Source organism: Piliocolobus tephrosceles, chromosome 1 (assembly GCF_002776525.5).
Source record: "Piliocolobus tephrosceles isolate RC106 chromosome 1, ASM277652v3, whole genome shotgun sequence".
NCBI classification, from domain to species: Eukaryota; Metazoa; Chordata; class Mammalia; order Primates; family Cercopithecidae; genus Piliocolobus; species Piliocolobus tephrosceles.
The window spans coordinates 151,819,542-151,841,552 of NC_045434.1; the positions used below are offsets into that span (position 1 = coordinate 151,819,542).

Genomic DNA, 22,011 nt, shown 5'->3' on the forward strand with positions numbered 1-22,011 from the left:
TCAGCCTCCCGAGTAGGTGGGATTACAGGCACCTGCCACCACGCCCAGCTAATTTTTGTATTTTTAGTAGACACGGGGTTTGGCCATGTTGGCCAGGCTGGTCTTGAACTCCTGACCTCAGGTGATGTACCCACCTTGGCATCCCCAAGTGCTAGGATTATAGCCGTGAGCCACTGCACCAGCCCAGAGTATTTAGACTGTAGATACAGAATATAGTTACATATATTCTGAACAATAAATTAATTTAAAATAAAACATATCCAGGAAGCTATGGACACAAGTACTGACCCTTGTCTATCTATACCATTTAATCTGTTACACACTACCCTTTTTTTTTTTTAAGACTGTCGTGCCCTGTTGCCCAGGCTGGATCTCAGCTCACTGCAACATCCACCTCCTGGGTTCAAGCATTTTTCCTGCTCAGCCTCTGTAGTAACTGGGATTATAGGCATGCACCACCACGCCTGGCTAATTTTTGTATTTTTAGTAGAGATGGGTTTTCGTCATGTTGGCCAGTCTGGTCTTGAACTCCTGACCTCAAGTGATCCACCTGCCTCGGCCTTCCAAAGTGTTGGGCCTACCCTTTATGTCTTAACCTCTTCTTTCACTAAAAAACCCATTCCTATGTCTGTTCTAATTCTCTTGTTTCTAGCCCTTGTCGATCTAAAAATAATTTTAATTATGAATGTTGTATTTTATCTTTTCCTTTTCATGTCATTGACTTAGCCTTTCACTATGATCCTGGCATTTTTTTCTCCCTCTTCCTCCAAATCAGTCTGTGGGTTTTATCTGTCTCAAACGAGTTTCTTCCTTCAGGAACTTCCGGCTGTTATTGGCTCTGGTTTCCTTGGCAACCCCTGCTTCTCAGATTTTTTTCTGATTACTTAAGAGAAATTTTACAAAATCACTGATAACCACTGTTCAGAAACTGTAGAAAAAAGGGAAAGTGCTCTGCATTGCCTCTGAGAAAGGAAGGGAGCAGATTTAGAGGAAACAGAAAAACACTGAGACCCAGGGAGATGGAAGTAAAATGTGTGAAGAAAGTATTGATTTACATGGTTTGTTATTTTCATCTGTCAGTGTACAGATTTCAGATTCAGTGTTGTCAGATTTCAGAGACGATTACCTCATTAGTCAGACAGTGTATCATCTATCAAACAAAATACTCCTAGATCTTGTTCAACCAATGTGGAGTGTAGGAAATCATATTCCAGATTATTGTGAGAATATGAAACACAAATCTTCAGAGAAGATGAAAGAAAAAAGATGTAGACTAAACTTGCACTAATGTTTACACTAGAAACATTATTAGTATGCAATGCAATGAGAATTGAATAAGGTTAGTAACTACAGATGTCTGTTGATACATTTAAAAAATATAACGAGTGAGATTTTATTTTGCACAGTACTGCTGTTCTGTATTTCATGTTACCGTACTACTGCTTTTGTTAAATGAAGATACCACGACAGGGATTAGGTGCTTTGTATAGGGCTAATACGGATACATAAATTTCTGGCAAAATTCAGAATGTTCTTTCTTAGAGCCAGATTTAACTGTCTAGTCAGTGTTTTGTGTTGGTGAGCACATAAACTAACAAAACTCTCAATAGAAAAAGTTGAAAAACATTCATTTTTCAGAAGCTTTCTGTTATTCAAGGCAAATTGAGCATTATTCGGGGTAACTACACCATGAGAGAACTTAATTTGCTAATTTGTAGCACTATAGAGTATTACCTAGCAAATTCAGTAGTTTAGTTTTCAGTTTTTTTTTGTTTTTTTGTTTTTTTTTCCTTTTGGCATGGACTCTACTTCTGTCGCACAGGCAGGAGTGCAATGGCACAATCTCGGCTCACTGCAACCTCTGCCTCCCAGCTTCAAGCGATACTCCTGCCCCAGCCTCCTGGGTAGCTTGGATTATAGGGGTGCACCACCATGTCCGGCTAATTTTTGTATTTTTAGTATAGATGGGGTTTCGCCATGTTGGCCAGGCTGGTCTCGAACTCCTGGCCTCAGGTGATCTACCAGCCTCGGTTGGCCTCCCAAAGGGCTGGAATTACAGGCATGAGCCACGGCACATGGCCAGTAGTTTAGTTCTACACTTGAATTGTTGGATTGCATTCTATCTTGGTAAAATTTGAATAAAAAGTAAATACAGTGTTTACCAGTGAAGTTATTTACTCATTACATATTGATATAATTGATAATCACTACATATTTTATCATATTGAATTCAAGACACTGTGATAACAGATTTTTTTGAAGCAAAATCCTGTTTTAAGTCTTTGGGTGTAGTACTTTTGCTGACCACTCCTGCGTTTGTATCTCCAACATTATTCTCCACCTCATTCCCATTATGAAACAGTTCACGGTTTGGAGAGCTTGGCCCTACCTCTGGCTCCGAGATCAATTCTGATTGAGTGAAACTAATCTGAGTAATCCCCTCCTTCACAGGGGTTTGTCAGATAACTCAGGCCTGAGCCAATCACCATTCTCTGGGACACAGATTGGACTCTCAGTTATTTTGTAAGTGTCATACTCCAGATTTATCTGGGAGCAGGAACTCCTTTGGACCTTAAGGAGGAAGCATGTGGCCGCTGTTACCTGCTGGCAGCTATCTTGTGTTCTTGAAGGAAGCTGGCCTGAGGAGCACTCCTCATACAGAGAGAAGCACTGAGAGATTCACTGAAAAACTGACACGGGATCCTGAGGGGCCACTCTTGAAGACTTATCTCTGCACCTTTCTGGTATGTAAGTCAATACATTCCTTTAATTTAACCCTGTTTCAACTGAATTTATTGTTACTTGCATATGAAAAACAAAAAGTCCTAAATGATGTATCTATCCTTTGGTTTCATGTAAGAATCCAAGAGTGTAGTAGCTAATTTCAGTGTAGTTATATTGGGATTATTTAAAGCATGTCATTACTGAGTCTGCAGTTGTTCTAATGGATTGATTAATTCAACAACTGCTTATAATTAATATTAAGCATTCACTCCCTGTAGGGCACTCTGCATACAGCAATGGTCAGCATGGTTCCAGTACTCAGAGAGCTCCAAGGATTAGTTGAGACCAGATAAGAATATCAAGGAGGCAAGCAGAAGTTACAATGGGAAATCAGAAAGAAGACAAAGGAGGGACACCTAATTCAGAATGATGGGTTGTTGGATAGGAGAGAAAAGGAGCTGAATGGGCAGGTATCATTAAATATTCCTATGAAGAAGTTCCTAACTTCTGTTTTTGTGCCATTGACTCCTTGGCAGTGTGGAGAAACCTAGGGACCCATTTTCAGAACAGTGTTTTTAAATGCGTAAAATATTTTAGATTACAAGGAAATTTTGAGTATTGAAATAGCCAACAAAATATTTTAAAAGCAAATTCGTAATACAGTAGTATATATGTTTCTTCATTAACTCATTAAAGAACAAGATATAGCAATGAGCATACATATTAAGCTAATTTTAGAGGTACTAACGGCCACAAATGAAATTTTGAGTTGTCTGCTGCAACTGTTATGTGAAATGAAAATACCTGTGGTTTTTTTGGTTGTGAAGTCACAGGTACTACTAATGCTAATACTATTGTGGTTTGTGGCATACATTCATAATAGAATGACATGCTAAATTTTATTTAGAGAGTTAGTTCAACACAATTTCCTGGCTCTAAATTCTATGCCAAGTTAAAAAAAAAAAAATACTTGTGCTAAGAAGAGATAAAATTTGATGTAATTCTTTTTTTTTTTTTTTTTTTTTTAGAGAGAGTTTCACTCTATATCGCCCAGGCTGGTGTGCAGTGGCGCAATCTCACTGCAACCTTTGCCTCCTGGGTTCAGGAGTCAAACTGAGGCCTCCTGCCTCAGCCTCCCAAGCAGCTGGGACTACCAGCAGACGTCACCATGTCTGGCTGATTCTTTTGTATTTTTCAGTAGAAATGGGGTTTCACCATGTTGGTCAGGCTGAACTCCTGACCTCAAGTGACCTGCCCACCTCGGCCTTCCAAAGTGCTGGGATTACAGGAGTAAGCCACCATGCCCAGCCCCAGAAAGATTTTCTAATCATCCAATTTCTATTTTCCCCAAATAGAATTAATGACTTCCTCTTTTATATTATATTGGGAGCTTATATAATTTCAATCCTTGTATTTTTCATAATGTATTACAGTCATATTTCTATCTTTTTTAAATAATATATTGTAACCTTATATTTCTGCCATTTTTACAAGCCCTTAAAAATAATAGATGGGGCCAAGTGCAGTGGCTCACACCTGTAGTCTCATCACTTTGGGAGGCCGAGGTGGAAGGATCGATTGGGACCAGGAGTTCAAGACTAGTCTGGCCAACACAGTGACACACAGTCTCTATAAAAAATAATAATAATAATGAATGGGCTGGGGGCAGTAGCTCACACCTGTAACCCCAACACTTCAGGAAGCCGAGATGAGTTAATGGTTTGAGTCCAGGAGTTTGAGACTAGCCTGGGTGATATGGTCAAACCCAGTTTCTACAAAAAAATACAAAAATTAGCCAGGCCCTATAGTCCCAGTACTTGGGAGGCTGAAGTGGGAGGATCCACTTGAGCCTGGGAGGTGGAGGTTGCAGTGAGCTGAAATCACGCCACTGCACTTCAGCCTAGCTGAGAAAATGAGACCTCATCTCAAAAAAACAACAAAAAATAAGTCCTGGTGTGGTAGCTCATGCCTGTCATCCCAGCACTTTGGGAGGCCAAGGTGGGCAGGTCACCTGAGGTCAGAGGTTCGAGACCAGCCTGTCCAACATGGTGAAACCCCATCTCTATTAAAAATACAAAAAATAGCTGGGCATGCTGATGGAGACCTGTAATCTCAACTACTCGGGAGGCTGAGGCAGGAGAATCGTTTGAACCCAGAAGGCAGAGGTTGCAGTGAGCCGAGACCACACCGTTGCACTCCAGCATGGGCAACAAGAGCAAAACTCCGTCTCAAAATTAAATAAAATAAGTAATAAATAAAGATGAATTTTATTTATTTTTCTTTTTTATTATACTTTAAGTTCTAGGGTACATGTGCACAACGTGCAGGTTTGTTACATATGTATACATGTGCCATGTTGGTGTGCTGCACCCATTAACTCGTCATTTACATTAGGTATATCTCCTAATGCTATCCCTCCCCCTCCCCCCACTCCACAACAGGCCCCAGTGTGTGATGTTCCCCTTCTTGTTTCCAAGTGTTCTCATTGTTCAATTCCCACCTATGAGTGAGAACATGTGGTGTTTGGTTTTCTATTCTTGCGATAGTTTGCTGAGAATGATGATTTACTTTTAAAACAGGTTACCTGTCACTCAGGCTGGTGTGCAGTGGTGCAATCTCAGTTCACTGCAGCCTTGGACTCCCGGGCTCAAGTGGGTCTCCCACCCCAGCCTCCTGAGTAGCTGGGACTACAGGTGTTCAGCACCACAGGTGGCTAATTTTTTATATTTTTTGATAGAGATGGGATTCCATTATGTTGCCCAGGCTGGTTTCAAACTCCTGACCTCAAGTGATCCTCCCGCTTTGGTCTTTCAAAGTGTTGGGATTATAGGTGTGAGCTACCACACCTGGCCTATTATTTTTGATATGTATGGTGTTTGATTTTACTGGAGGGATACTTAGGAGTTTCCACATTCCATGGGTAACATCCATGTCATCCATGGGTGACAGCTACTAATAAAGAAATTTCAAATCTAGGATCTAGTGATAGAATACTTCACAAGTATAATGAGATATTATTTGGTGTAGGTTTTTAGTAATAATAGTATGCTGGCCACTTTCCCTATACACACGCTTTGAATATTGGTGTTTTCAAGATTTTGCTTTATACTGGACCTTCTTAATTTCTCACTCTATAAACTCTTCTTTGGGCAACTCACCTACTTCTTGAGCATCAACTTCTGTGTAATAATAACTTCTGAATCCAGCCTATACCTAGTTCTCTGTCACCTAAGGATCACTTGCAAATATCTAAAATGTAGACCATCTAACTCCCTACAGATAAGCAACTTTCAACTCAATATGCTAAGATTGAACTCATTTTTTTAAAAAATTCTTAAACCTTTCTCTGCCTCACTCTTACTAACTTGGTTCATGCTCTCATCATCTGAATTACTGCACACTTCTTTAAAATTCTGTTCTTGATGCTTATCTAAAGTATGAGTGACTGAATTTTCATTTATTTATTTATTTATTTATTTACTTATTTATTTAGAGACAGAGTTTTGCTCTTCTCACCCAGGCTGGAGTGCAATGGCACGATCTTGGCTCACTGCAACTTCCACCTCCCAGGTTCAAGCGATTCTCCTGCCTCAGCCTCCTGAGTAGCTAGGATCACAGGTGCCCACCATGCGCAGCTAATTTTTGTATTTTTAGTAGAGATGGGGTTTCACTATGTTGACCATGCTGGTTTTGAACTCCTGACCTCAGGTGATCCACCCACCTCGGTCTTCCAAAGTGGTGGGATTACAGGCATGAGCCACTGCGCCTGGCCTGAGTGACTGAATTTTCTAAAAAGGTGAATTGCATTATGCTATTCCCTGCTTTAAGTTCTCTAAAAAGACTGTTCTCTTTTTTTTTTTTCTTTTTTTTGGACGGAGTCTCACTGTGTCGCCGAGGCTGGAGTGCAGTGGCATGATCTCGGCCCACTGCAGCCCTGCCTCCTGGGTTCAAGTGATTCTTCTGCCTCAGCCTCTGGAGTAGCTGGGAGTACAGGCGAATGCCACCACACCCAGCTAATGTTTGTATTTTTAGTAGGGAGGGGGATTTCACCATATTGGTCAGGCTGGTCTCAAACTCCTGACCTCATGATCTGCCCACCTCGGCCTCTCAAAGAGCTCAGATTACAGGCGTGAGCCACCGTGCCTGGCCAAGTGTAAACTTTTAAGATGACATACAAAGCCCTGCATGACCTGGCCCTTCCTCTCTCTATAGCCTTACAGTCAGATTTGATTATACCACATGCTAGCATTGAAGTATTGGGCAAGTTTTTTAAACTTGAAGTTAAAAAACCTCAAGTGAGGATATTAATGCTAATCAGGGGGAGATACAGCATATAAAGTGCCAAGCATACTGCCTGGCTTAGTGTTAACAATAAATATTGGCTGTTGTGGAAAAAGACAATATTACTGCATGTATTTGTTCAATCTCTACTGCTGTTGCAAGAGGATGCTTTGAACTGCTGATTGGGTAATGCTTTAACATAAACGGAACTCTCCACTGAAAAAGAAAGAAAAGGAAGAAAGAGGTTTATTTGAATAGACTGGGAAGAAAATTGGAGGTGAAAAGTTGAGTGATCAGGGAGGATTAAGAGAGGCCCACAGAGTTGTTTGTTTGTGGAGATGAGTTAGTGGTAGTATAAACTTCAGAAAGAAGAGATCTGGCTGAGCGCAGTGGTTCATGCCTGTAATCCCAGCACTTTGGGAGGCTGAGGCTGGCGGATCACTAAGGTCAGGGTTCAAGACCAGCCTGGCCAACATGGCGAAACCCTGTCTCTACTAAAAGTACAAAAATTAGGTTGGTGGGGTGGTGCGGGCCTATAATCCCAGCTACTCTGGAGGCTGAGGCAGGAGAATTGCTTGGACCTGGGAGATGGAGGTCGCAGTGAGCCGAGATCACACCACTGTACTCTAGCCTGGACTACAGAGATGCTGTCAAAAAAAAAAAAAAAAAAAAAAAAAAAAAAAAAAAAAAAAAAAAAAAAGGGACCTGAAGTATTTGCTGTCAGAATATAGGGGAACTTTGGAGAGCTAAATGGGTTAAGATCTTTAGGATGTTTTGCTAACCCCCACCCTTACCTCCTCAGTGGCCAGCTTTAGTTACTTTGTTAAAGTTTCATGGTTGGCAGATTTACGTTTCTTCAGAGTTTGACACTAGGTTGAGGTTGGCCATGAACTAATACAATTATATCTCAGTTACACGATTATTTGCGCTCCTTAAGTGTCTCCACCCTCATGTTAACTGACATCTGCCCGAAATTCATTCATCTAATACATATTTGAGTGGCCTCCCCTCTTTCCGTTTGCTGGACAGCCCATCATTTTCCAAAGTCAGCCCCTAAACTCTTCTATGAGTTTCCTGACAACTCAACACAAAAATTCGCCCCTCCCTTTTTTGCGTGCAACCCCGCCTCCTCTGTTAATCGTTTGGCTGTCATTCCTCTTGTATAGCGCTCCTTGCAATCAGGACTGGTGCTCTACATATTTGCTAGCTCGGTGTATGGCACGAAGCAGATGCTCAGTAAATGTTGATTGAACGAGTATCCCGTGCATCTCGGTGACATCACATCCTGCGTGCCGTGGCGTCATTCTGCATTCCTTGACTGCGGTAGGCGCAGATCCGGAGGGTTTAAGTGGTTGTTTATAACGTGCACCGAACACATCCAACGCAGGCTGTGGTTTCAGACCGCCCACAAGAAGCGCGGTTGGTGGGAGTGCGGTCTCGAGGTCGCCTGGCAGCTGGGAGACTCCAGCTCCGGGCGGAAACACGCTGCCTGGGAGGCGCCGGCGCCTAGTGATTCTGGGAATAGAAGGTGCGAGGGAGGGAGCTGGCAGCTCTCTTATCGCGGTGTTTCCTCTCTCTCTCTCTCTCTCTCTCTCTCTCTCTCTCTCTCTCGCTCGCTCTCGCTCTCGCTCTCTCTCTCTCTTCAATCCCGGGGGGAGCTCTCGCGAGAGGAGCAAGAGGAAGATGGCCGTGCCCTGTTTTTCGGTGTGAGGCGGCGACGGCAGCTGCTACGGCGAGGCTGAGATCCTGATGTCGTGGGCACCTGAGCTCTAGCTCCCCCCAGCGAGCGCGCGTCCCTTCGTGCCTAGGCGAGAGCCGGCTCTTCCCCGGGAGATGCGTTTGTCCCAGGCTCGGGGGCGCAGTGGGAGTTCATGCTGCGCTGGAGGCTCCTGGCCACCGCTCTAATCGCCTTGGGCCGCCGCAGCGCCAGCTCCGTCGCCAGCGGTGAGCCTCCCGATTCCCCGCCTTGCCCCTGGCGGCGGCGATGACCGGGGAGAAGATCCGCTCACTGCGGAGGGACCACAAGCCCAGCAAAGAAGAAGGGGACCTGCTGGAGCCCGGGGATGAGGAAGCGGCGGCTGCCCTTGGCGGCACCTTTACCAGAAGCAGGATTGGCAAGGGCGGCAAATCTTGTCATAAGATCTTCAGTAACCATCACCACCGGCTGCAGCTAAAGGCAGCTCCGTCCTCCTCCAATCCCCCCGGCGCACCGGCTCTGCCGCTGCACAATTCCTCCGTGACTGCCACCTCCCAGTCCCCGGCCCTTCTGGCCGGCACCAACCCCGTTGCTGTCGTCGCGGATGCAGGCAGTTGCCCTGCACACTACCCAGTGCACGAGTGCGTCTTCAAGGGGGATGTGAGGAGACTTTCCTCTCTCATCCGCACACACAATATCGGGCAGAAAGATAATCACGGTGAGGAGTGCTAGCCCCTCTCCACCTCTCTCCTTCCCCGAGCCTAGGGTGTGCCTCCCCAGGCTTCTGGAATCCTAGGCCCCCCCTCCAGCAGACTCTTCTTTCCTCTACTTTGCCCATCATCCGGGCCATTCGGTAAATCATGACCGACTCAGTAATAGCGTGCCAGGGGTCAGGGGGTTGGTTCTTGTGGGTGCAAAGGAATGTATCCTCCTTGCCCACTTCAAAGTTTCTCGTGAGAAGCTGTTTTGTTTGAGACAGGCCTTCGATTTGCTGATTCTGGACTGCCAGAAATTTTAGGTTGCCTCTCACCCAACCTGGTTTTCTCCTTTTGTTTATGGAGCTATGTATTTTTTATTTCTCTCCCCTTCCCCCCACCTTGGCATTTTAAATTTTGAACACATAAATTGCCCTCCTCCCTTCATTACTCACAACAGATCCCATCTTGACCGCAACTGGTTGTGATTCTGCCTGCCATCAGGTTGTTTCTTTTTTGTCTGCTTTCAGTAAACTTAGAATGTTTGATTTGTGAAAGCCACACGGTAGAAGTTTGTTGGTATTTGATACCTAGAACAGTTAGACTTCTCAACAGCCGAGTTTTGTTGGAGTAGAGATTTGATTTTTTGCTTGTTTTAAGTAGATAATTGCTAATAGTAATGTCTCATCTTGATGACTGTGACTAAAAATAGAATTGTAATTTTCATAGTAATTTTATCTTAGTCTATATTAACCATTTCTTTTTGCCTTGTAAGCTGAATTTTTTGTTTAATTCAAAAAATCGTGTGACTGAGTTAACTTTTAAGCAGCAGTAAATTTATTAATGAAAACTAATGTGAACACTGACATTTTAACATTTAATAGGCCGTTTTAAACTGGGTAGTTGGCACATATTGTTGATCGCTCAGCTTTTAATATGAAAAGTGTATACATTCAGTTAGAACACGCTCAACGAACTTTGTGCTCAAAATGATATACATATCAATGAAATATTTGCCTGTGAAATAAGCTCCTTTAATTCCATCGGGTTGTAGGCTTTTAAGGACAAAAATTCAGATAAAAAAAGAGTAAGGTTTCTCTTGGCTGTATAATTCTCTAACAACTGCATTTGTTTTCCGAATTTACAATGTTGTAATGTAATGAAATCACCACCTATCATTTATCGTAAATCCCCAAAAAAGTATCTTAAAGTTGCAGCCAGTTTTTCATTCCTACATTTAAATTACTTAATCATTTTGCTATTATAGTAGAAGCATAATGTTGTTTGTTGATGATGGTAATTATATTCTAACCCTTTGGAAAACAGTTGTTAGTGGCAGATGGGTTGTAGCTTCAGTTTATTAGTCAATTATTAGGAAGTTTTTCAAATTTGGTCTACGTAGTAGCCATAGTTACATTACCTTGAAATATCCCTGAAACAGGTAAAAGGTTTGAGAGTTAACTCCCTTTGAAATAAGAGATGGATGAGTATCACTGAAGGTATTGAATTACAGAATTATTGGGCTTCCATGTCTTCAGCCCAACATTTAGGAGTACATTTGTTTAAGTTCAAATTCTGTTCGAAGTAATTACAATCCTATATACTCTTAAACTCTTGTCCTTAGCCCACTGAAACTCACTTTTTTAAAGTTTTTTATTGTGTTTAGCTGACCTTATATCATTGATGTTTCTGATTAATGTAACCAGTGGTTCACATACCTGGGGTAAATATAATTGTTTTCCCCCCTGCAATGTGTACATGCTCATCTCCTATAGTGAGGCGTCCTAGGAACAGTGGCTTCAATTTAATGTGCTTCTTATTTAGTCTTTTTTTCTCCCATAGCCTCATAAATTTTTCTGATACATTACTACTTTTAATCTTGATGTTTTACTAACCTGGATGCTTTTAGATTTTTAGGATGTTTTTCCTTTAAAATTATAGAAGATAAATACTTATAAAATCACTTAAACAAAAGCAAGCTGGGATAGGTGCGGTGGCTCACACCCGTAATCCCAGCAGTTTGGGAGGCTGAGGTGGATGGATTACCTGAGGTCAGGAGTTCAAGACCAGCCTGACCAACATAGTGAAACCTCTTCTCTACTGAAAATACGAAAATTAGCCTGGCATGGTAGTGCATGCCTGTAATCCCAGCTACTTGGGACGCTGAGGCAGGAGGATCACTTGAACCCGGGAGGCGGAGGTTGCAGTGAGCTGAGATCGTACCATTGCACTCCAGCCTAGGTAACAGAGACTCTGTCTCAAAAATAAAAATAAAAATAAAAAATAAATAAATAAATAAAAGCTGTATATTCTCTTTGGATTGCTTTAATATAAGTGCATAGCAGAATAATACACTCATACAGGTACATAGCAGAGCCAGACAATTATACCATGTATTACAGAGTTTTATGTTCATCATAAGGATTCCTTTCCCAACATGGTGACAGTGATGATTATTGTCCTTATTATAGATACAATTTATCCAGTAGGTCAGCAGGGTGCTAATTGTTTACATACATTGTAACATTTAATCCTCACAGCAGCCCTGCCAAGGAGTGCCCTGGAATCATCTCATCTTGCTGTGGTCTCTGGCTCCCAGGTTCAAGCGCTTCTTCTGCCTCAGCCTCCTGAGCAGCTGGTACCACAGGCGTGTGCCACCATGCCTGGCTAATTTTTGTATTTTTAGTAAAGACTGGGTTTCACCGTGTTGGCCAGGCCGATCTAAAACTCCTGGCCTCAGGTAATCCACCCACCTCGGCCTTCCAAAGTGCTGGGATTACAGGCATGAGCCACCGTGTCCAGCCCAAAGCAGATAGTTTTATACTCATTTTAAAAATAAGAAAAGTAAAGCCTAGAGAGAGAAGGAAACGTCACTAAAGTTACATAGTATAAATCTCAAAGCTATGAATCATAACAAGGACTCCAAAGCATATCATGAACCCCTTTGTAAGTATTTCTATTGATTGGGACCCACTATATTGCAAGGAAGTCACTTCTCATAAGGTGCATTTGGGGTTTTAGAGCAAAGTTCTTTAATATATTTTTTTCTCATTCCTTACAAGAGTTTTGTAAAGAGATCCTACCATTGGACATCTCAGGTTTTTCTGTGGAGCCCAGATCTCAGCCCTGTTTGCTACTTCTTTTTTATATAATGGCCCAAATAAATGGGCTACTTTGTCCACATGATAGCCCTTTAGATATTTGGCAAGATTACCTTCAGGTTCAATATTCCTAACTTTTGTATCTATTCCTCGTCACATTGTTTGTAAAGTATTTAGAATAGTCCCTGAAACATAGTAAATACTGTATGCGTGTTAAATAAGTAAATGAAAATCTTCGTCATTGTTTAGTAGAACTTGTTTGTTAATTCTTCCCGTAGAAGATGGTGCTCAGAACTAACCTTGTTGCTGGAGATATATTAGCCTCGTGAGCAAAGACAACAGGGAGACTATAATGCTGTAAAGCAGCACACAGTTATGCAGTGCAAGAGTATGTTAATTAATTAATTTATTTTTTGTGATGGAATCTCACTGTCACCCAAGCTGAAGTGCAGTGGTGGAATCTTGGCTCTCTGCAGCCTCCATCTCCTGGGTTCAAGCAATTCTCCTGTCTCAGCCTCCTGAGTAGCTAGGACTACAGGCATGCACCACCACACTGGCTAATTTTTATATTTTTGTATTTTTAGTAGAGACAGGGTTTTACCATGTTGGCCAGGCTGGTCTGGAACTCTCCTGACCTCAAGTGATCTGCCCACCTCAGCCTACCAAAGTGATAGAATTACCAGCATGAGCCACCGTGCCCGGCCAAGAGTATGTTAATTTTTTAATTATGTTTTGTTCTCAAGTGATCTGCTGTCTTTCCATTCTATCCCTTCTTGTATTTATTTATTTTTTTAACCTCAACAAAGGACTTTAGAGCTATTACATTTTATTTTGTTAGTTTTGGTCCTTTATTGTACCTGGAGAGCTTGTTGAATCCTGATTTGATCACTATTTAGTTCAGTTCATAAGCTATTTGAGTTTAAACTATCTCTGATTTGGTAAAATTTTTTGGTATGTGTGTGCATTTGCAAGTTATTGACTTAAATTGAATAGGAGAAAGGATAGAGCTTTTACTTCTGTGGTAAAATATTGGTTGAATAGGAATTTTTTTTTGAGTCATCAATTATTTTGTGAAGTATTGTATTCTGGGTCCAAACCTATTTCTTGAGGTGTGTTAAGTACAGTAACAGCTATAAAATCATGTATACATTGTATTCAAATATGCCAAATGATTGTGACTCATCACTTAATAACAGCTGTTTTTGGATGAGGAAGAAATATTAAATGTACACAAAATTATGGAACTCTGTGTCTTTGGTTATATACCACTTTTTTCTTTAGTGTAAAATTAAAAGATTGAATCTAAGCCTTTTTCCACTGTCAGTGTAAGGATTTTTCTGAATCAATTTTTGCCATTGATAGTTTGGCAAAGGATCATGATGACATGACTTTTTTTATGATTGATAATAATTTTACTTATTGAGAATTGAGAATATGAAACATAGATTTTCTTGGTTTGACTATACTTCCTATTGGTTAGACTTGTAATTTTGTTTTTTCCCTTGAGTTAAATGTCCTTAAGAAGCTAAGCAGCTTCTCTTGGATGCTAGTCAGAAGCTTTTAGGTGCCAAAGTGATGAAAGTCCTGAACATATGAATTGCTCAAGCCAGCCTTTCCTAGATGTGAAAAATTTCTGGTTTATTCTGAGAAATTTGGCAGTTTCTCCTGCCTTTAATTACATTGCCTGGCAGGTGACAAGCCATCTTCTCTATGGTTAATTTTAATTTTTCCTTGTTAATTTTCATATTTACTTGTAATATTTTTATGTTAATGTGTTCTTGAAGCTATTTCATACAATGTTAGAGATTTCGAATTATAAGTTAAAATTCAATTGAGAATATTCCTGCCGATGCAGTTGCCACAGGGAAGTGACAATGAAATGATTAATGTGTAAAATCTCTGCCTCATGGCTGGCAGATTTCTTTAGCCAGTGATTGAAAAAAATCTCAATTTCAGAAAGATTAAAAAGGTGCAGGCCTGGCACGGTGGCTTACGCCTGTAATCCCAGCACTTTGGGAGGCCAAGGCGGGCTGATCACCTGAGGTCAGGAGTTGGAGAGCAGCCTAACGTGGTGAAACCCTGTTTCTACTAAAAATGCAAAACATTAGCCGGGCATGGTGCCAGGCACCTATAATCCCAGCTCCTCGGGAGGCTGAGGCAGGAGAATCACTTGAACCCAGGAGGTGGAGGTTGGGGTGAGCCGAGATTGTACCATTGCACTCCAGCTTGGGCAACAAGAGCTAAACTCCATCTCAAAAAAGAAAAAAAAAAGTGCTTTTGAGGATTGAAAAGATAGGATAATCTATTTGGTGGCCATAGGGTATGTTTATTTTGGTTTATTCTGTATAAATCTCATATCTTCCTTTTGATTTTTTTTCTCTGCTTTGTTTTAGTCACTAAAACTTTCATGATGGGTGATACAAAAGAATAATACATAATAGATCTCTTTTAGAAGAGGTGACTATAAAGCTAATCTCCGCATGAAAAAAAAAAAAAAACTTTAAGCTCCTGGTGAATAATTTTAAGCAGGAGAGGGTTAAAATGAGGGCTTGTGTTTAAAAGAACATGAGTAGTTTTATGTTTGTTTATTTGCTTTCTGTTTTATAGGTGTTTTTAAACTTTGTTTTTGTAGGACAGACCTCAGTTTCCTTAGGAAGAAAGTGGTGTCTAGAGGCTCAAGTTTATAACACATTAAAGTGTGTTATACACCTTACCTGGGTGTGGGGGTGATTTGGTGGTGAAGTGTTACTCCATTGATCAGGGTTAATATAGTTGATCTTCATTATTAGATGAATGTCATCTTCCTTCTTTCTTGTCTTTCTTCATCATGTGCATCTCCAACAGCGTAGGACTGGCCTTGGGTTAAGTGGCTGTGTTTCTTGATTGGTGTCACCATTAGTACTATAGAACTTCACCCACTGCTTACAAACGTTGTGATAAGAACACATCTTCAGAACGGTGTATTAAAAGGGAGGGAGGATCCTCTTCTCCCCTTTTCTGCACTGGGCTGCAATAGGAATAGAAATTCTGACCATCTAGCTTTGGCAAAAAAGGTAGCAGAAATGGGTGATTATTGGTGATGCTGGGTCCTGGGCATCCTCAATGAGGTAGGAGAATTCTAGAGGACTCATAGGAGAATTGAGTTTTCGGTAGGATAGCTGCCCCAAGTTGATGCCATTCTTAAGTCATAAAAATCTACTTTAATTCAGAGTATAATGTAATTATCAGAATGCTTGGGTTCCAGAAAATGAGTGCAGTTCCTAGAGAATTGGATGGGGGCCAGGCAGACAAACAATATGGTTCTGTTCCTATACCATTTATTTTCTTGAGGGAGAGCTGGGAGATCAGTTTTAGAGCAAGACTGAAGTATGTAAAATAGGGGTAGGAAAAAGGGAAAAGTTCTTTTGCCTTTTCTGTATTGATCAGATCAGGGTCATATCTGAGTTTGAGACCATGCTTCTCTATGAACTGGTTTTAATGATATTATTTAACCTCTGAAATAAGCAGATACAATAATATCTGCCTCTTGGAGCTTTATAGTCTCAAATGGGAAAAAGGACTGAAATATTTTAACTCTGAAGGTTCGCACAATACCAATTAATATCAGTATGTTGCTCTCACCTTTGGTATTAAGTACCATCCTTCAGAAGCTACTCTTTCTTTTTGAGGTTTTGACAGGACTTCAATTGAGGTTTTTTTTTTTGTTTTTGTTTTTGTTTTGTTGTTGTTTCTTTTGAGACGGAATTTCGCTCTTGTTGCCCAGGCTGGAGTGCAATGGTTCAATCTTGGCTCACCGCAACCTCTGCCTCCTGAGTTCAAGCAATTCTCCTGCCTCAGCCTCCTGAGTAGCTGGGATTACAGGCATGCACCACCAAGCTTGGCTAATTTTGTATTTTTAGTAGAGATGAAGTTTCTCCATGTTAGTCAGGCTGGTCTCGAACTCCCGACCTCAGGTGATCCGCCCACCTCGGCCTCCCAAAGTGCTGGGATTACAGGCGTGAGCCACTGTGCCCGGCCTTAATTGAGGTTTTATCTGATGCTTGAATTCATACCGTGTGTGAGTGTCCTAAAGGGTTAATTAGGTTTATTTTACTCTCCTATAAGTTACCTTTAGTTTACTATTGGTGTAGCTCAGTTGATTTCTTTTTTTTTTTTTTTTTTTTGAGATGGAGTTTTTGCTCTTGTTGTCCAGGCTGGAGTGCAATGGCACGATTTCGGCTCACCGCAACCTCCTCCTCCCAGGTTCAAGCGATTCTTCTGCCTCAGCCTCCTGAGTAGCTGGGATTACAGGCATGCGCCACCATGCCCAGCTAATTTTGTATTTTTAGTAGAGACTGGATTTCTCCATGTTGGTCAGGCAGGTCTCGAACTCCTGACCTCAGGTGATCCATCCACGTTGGCCTCCCAAAGTGCTGGGATTACAGGTATGAGCCACCGTGCCCGGCTATGAAGTTGGATTCTTGGCTGCAAATATCTTTTTTTTTTTTTTTTTTGAGACGGAGTCTCACTCTGTCGCCCGGGCTGGACTGCAGTGGCTGGATCTCAGCTCACTGCAAGCTCCGCCTCCCGGGTTTACACCATTCTCCTGCCTCAGCCTCCCGAGTAGCTGGGACTACAGGCGCCCGCCACCTCGCCCGGCGAGATTTTTGTATTTTTTATTAGAGACAGGGTTTCACCGTGTTAGTCAGGATGGTCTCGATCTCCTGACCTCGTGATCCGCCCGTCTCGGCCTCCCAAAGTGCTGGGATTACAGGCTTGAGCCACCGCGCCCGGCCTGCAAATATCTTATCAGGCAGTTAATGCATGCCCTTTCTTAGCACTGTAGTGAGTTCTGTAAAAACTTGTGCTATGTTGCATATCCTCTTATGCATATATAGCTTTTGTTTGGTTATCATACAGAATTAGGTGGAGACCTGCATTGTCCTAGTATGAAATGCTTTTTGGAGAGTAAAATCAGATTTTGACAATGCTCTTCTGGTTCTTTATAGTTTCTTTTTTCTTTGATTTCATTCATTCAACAGATACTAAGCTTCTAATAATATGTGATGGACAGTGTTTTATGTACTGAGGTTATAGCAGTGAACAAAACTGACAAAGTGTCTGTTCTAATGGAGCTTACATTCCAATGGGAGAGACAGACAACAAACAAACTAATAAATATATGATATGACTGATAATGATAAGTATCATAGAGTAAAATTAAGCAGAGGATAAAGAGTGCTCAGAGTATGGGGAAGGAAAAGTAGTAATTATTTCCCTGAGGTCAGAGTCAGGAAAGATACCAATGAATAAGAAATGTAAGCAGTTACCTAAAGAAAACTAGGGAGCAGACATCTGGCAGAACAGAGTTTCAAGCAGAAAATAGCAAAAACAAAGGTACTACATTCAAGGAAAGAAAGGTTGACGTGGCTGGAACAAAGTAAGGGGGAGGGTGGTAGGAGATATGAGATTTAAGAGGCACAACTTTTTTAGACCCTTGTTAAGGATTTGGGGTTTTACTCAGAGCAATGTGGGAAGCTATTTAAGGGTTTTGAGCAGAGGAGTAACACGATTTGATTTTAAAAGGCTCGCTCGGGCTGTTGTGTGAGGCAAGGGTCCGTATAAAAAACTATTATAGTTGGGGGAAACTGGGGGGGTGATAAGAAGATAGAGCTGGTAGAAGTTGATGATGGATTTGATGTCAGATGATACATGTGTGTATATTTTAGTAGTATATTAGCATTTTTTAGAGAAAATGCAGAAATTATCCCCTTTTACTGCTTGCTTGGATGGGACTTGAAGGAGTCTATAGAACCTGGAGCTGTGTACTAGTACTTTTAATTTCCGGCTTTGTTCTATAGTTAAGGGGTGCACAAAGTCAAAACTATTTTTATAATAATATCTAGTCATTGCTTGCCTTTTTCACTGCAGACATTTTCATTAGCGGTTCAAAAGCAATGGTGAGTAAAATTGTTGACATCTTAGTGCAAGTCAGAGTACCAAACTGGGCTGGTAGTCATTGTATTGTTCACTGGCATGCAAATTAATTTTTAATTTTAAAAATTAAAACAAGCCAATTTTCTTAATGTTTTTGATGAAACTGTAAAAATTATGAATTTTATTACATCCTAATCTTGAGTACATGCTTTTTTGGTATTTGTGACATAATTGGGATTGTGCCTTTTGCTCTTCTGCTGCATACTGAAGGGGTAAATAAGGGAAAACATTGTTAAACTGTTTGAGTAGTGAAGCCAGGCACAGTGGCTCCCGCCTGTAATCCCAGCACTTTGGGAGGACGAGATGGGAGGATCACTTGAGGTCAGGAGTTCGAGACCAGCCTGGTCAACATAGTGAGACCCCCCATCTCTATTAAAAAGAAAGAAAAGACAAATAGAAAAAAAGTATTAGGAAAAAGTTTGAGGGGTATTTGAGTGTAAGCTGAGCTAGCCACCTTTTTCATGGAACACCATTTTTACTTCAAAGAACAGTTTGCAAACTATCACAATTTGAATATTTGGCAAATTTTTTGGAAAATAATGAAGTAAACCTATGACTTCAAGGAAAACAAGTGATAGTATTTATTGTGAATGAAAAAATTGAAGCTTTCAAATGAAAAGCAGAAATTTGAAGAACTTACCTCTGCCATGGTAAGCTTGATGGGTTCCCAGTACATAAAAGACTGTTTTAGTCACATTGGAGGTGATATTGCCAAATGTGATTTTTTTGCTATTGTACAGTGAAATATATCAGCATTTGAAGATTTCCATAACCTGGTCAACTGGTGTTTTTCAACTGATCAATGCATGGTGTTACAGAATCATGCATCAGTACAAGATCCATTCAAAGCACAAGATGGATCAGTATGTTTCAGTGTAATACAGTACAAAAAACTTATTGATATGATTTTAGATTTCACATTGCAATCTTTTTTTTTTTTGTTTGAGATGGAGTATCGCTCTTCTTGCTCAGGCTGGAGTGCAATGGCGCGATCTTGGCTCACTGCAACCTCCGCCTTATGGGTTCAAGTGATTCTCCTGCTTCAGCCTCCCGAGTAGCTGGGATTACAGGCGTGCACCACCATGTCCGGCTAATTTCATATTTTTAGTAGAGACGGGGTTTCTTCATATTGGTCAGGCTGGTCTCAAACTCCCTACCTCAGGTGATCCACCTGCCTCGGCCTCCCAAAGTATTGGGATTACACACTGCTCCCGGCTGTGCAACCAACTTTTAAGAAGTGAATTTTGGTGTAGTAGCAAAGAATAATATCCCCCAATTATCAGAAAAGGATATTAAAATACTCCTACTCTCATCAACTGTGAATTTGTGTGAAGCATATATAAAAACGCAGCTGCCATCTTCTGTTAAGCCAGACATTAAAGAAATGTAATTTATTTTTATTTTTGATTAAATAATTTAAAATAGTACTGCTCTTGTCACTTATTTGTTTTGGAAAATGTAGTTAATTTTTTCATAAGAAATTTTATATTAACAGGTAATGAGTATTATAGTTCTACAATTAATAAATTTAAAATTTTTTAAATCTTAATTTCTAATATGGTAAATATCAATAGATATATCTATACAAATGGTTTTGGGATCCTTAATAATTTTTAGAAGTATAAAGGAGTCCTGAGATTCAAAAGCTTGAAAACTGTAAATACAGTAAAAAGAATATAAATTTTTGTGTCATTAACTGTCCTGGTTTCTAGATATGTAATTTTGGAAAATAACTATTATTAGGTCTATTTTTCTTCTTGAGAAATAGGAATATTTGTTTCATAGGATTATTGAGCAAATGAAATGAATAAGGTATCACAAGTATACGGCACAGTGCCCAACACATTTAATAGATACCCATGAAATGCCAGCGATTCTATTTATTATTTGTATTTATTTATTCTTTTTTTTTTTTTTTTTTTTTGAGATAGGGTCTCACTCTGTCATCCTGGTTGGAGTGCAATAGTGTGACCATGATTCTTTGCAGCCTTGACCTCCCACTCTCAGGCAGTCCTCCCACCTCACCCTCCTGAGGTGGGTGATCTTGGCTCACTGCAACCTCCGCCTTATGGGTTCAAGTGATTCTCCTGCTTCAGCCTCCCGAGTAGCTGGGATTACAGGGATGGGACTACAGGCATACCACACTACCATGCCCAGCTAATATATATATATATATATTTTTTGAGATGGAATCTCGCTCTGTTGCCCAGGCTGGAGTGCAGTGGCACGATCTTGGCTCACTGCAACCTTCCCCTCCTGGGTTCAAGCAATTCTCCTGTCTCAGCCTCCCGAGTAGCTGGGACTGTAGGCGCCTGCCACCACACCTGGCTAATTTTTATATTTTTAGTAGAGACAAGGTTTTACCTTGTTGGTCAGCTGGTCTCGAACTCCTGACCTCAAGTGATCTACCCGCCTCGGCCTCTGAAAGTGCTGGGATTACAGGCGTGAGCCACTGTGCCCAGCCCCCAGCTAATTTTTAAAAATTACTGTTTACAGAGACAAGATCTCCCTATGTTGCATGGACTGGTGTTGAATTCCTGGGCTCAAGCAATCCTCCCGCCTCAGTGTTCCAAACTGTTGGGAATACAGGCTTGAGCCACTGTACCAGCCAGTGTTTTTTACATATTTTAAAACTAAAGTCAGCCTTGTGCGGTGTCTCATGCCTATAATCCCAGCACTTTGGGAGGCTGAGGTGGGCGAATCACTTGAGGCTAGGAGTTTGAGATTGGCCTGGCCAACGTAGTTTTGCTAAACTCCATCCCTACTAAAAATACAAAAATTAGCCAGGCATGGTGGTGCACGCCTGTAATCCCAGCTAGTCAGGAGGCTGAGGCACAGGAGGTGGAGGCTGCAGTGAGCCGAGATGGCATCACTGCACTCCAGCCTGGGCAACAGAGAGACTTTGCCACAAACAAACCAACCTACCTAAAAGCTAAAGTGTTTTTCACTTGTTCGACAAAACAGTTTGATTTAGTTTACCAAGTTAGAATGAAGGCGTTCAATTTCAGATTTAAAAAGTACATTATGAAAAGTTGATAGCAAAGTTTATTTTATGTTTTTATAATCCTTTGTGTAATAAATTAGCTTAAGCAGCAGGTTGAGGACATAGAAAACTGAGGAGATATTAGATGGAGGTAACTAGGATATTGGAGCACTTAGTTTTATGATATACTTGGTGGATACAGTAAATTCACTATTAGCCAGGTGATGATGATGATGATTTTGCCATTTAAAATATTGAATTAGCACAGCATGATGTTTAGCATCATAGTAGAAGGTATTTCTGTTTATATTCTTATCTGTAAAAAGAGGGATTGAATTGTTGAACTGACTTCTAGTTCATACATCTTGTGATAATATGATTAAAATTTGGACTTGTAATGGAAGGTTTCATTTGTAACTTCAGTAGGTACTGATGTTTTTACCGCCTCTTTGTGTTCTTGAGGGGTTAAGAAAACAAAGGATAATTATCCAGGAGCATGGACACCTTGACTTCTTCACCTAGGTTATCTGTCTAGACTCTGGTGGACACTCCTTG

The 22,011-nt window shown here is 41.0% G+C and overlaps 2 protein-coding genes across 3 annotated transcripts in view; one reads left to right on the plus strand and one right to left on the minus strand.

The window, feature by feature from the left end:
* Nucleotides 1-7,886: 7,886 nt before the first annotated feature.
* Nucleotides 7,887-8,878, minus strand: HHLA3 (HERV-H LTR-associating 3). Its single transcript, XM_023207203.1, is given in 3 exon segments — nt 7,887-8,219; nt 8,221-8,520; nt 8,826-8,878. Coding segments are annotated over 3 exon segments (504 nt in total). The 3' UTR covers nt 7,887-8,068.
* Nucleotides 8,601-22,011, plus strand: part of ANKRD13C (ankyrin repeat domain 13C) — a 92,353-nt gene continuing 78,942 nt past the window's right edge. Inside the window, exon 1 of one of the 2 annotated variants that reach the window (XM_023209580.2) lies at nt 8,601-9,419. In XM_023209580.2, coding sequence (XP_023065348.1) covers nt 8,990-9,419 — 430 coding nt within the window. In that variant the 5' untranslated portion in view covers nt 8,601-8,989. The remainder of the gene's footprint in view (nt 9,420-22,011) is intronic. The other variant, XM_023209570.3, reaches the window with a different exon arrangement.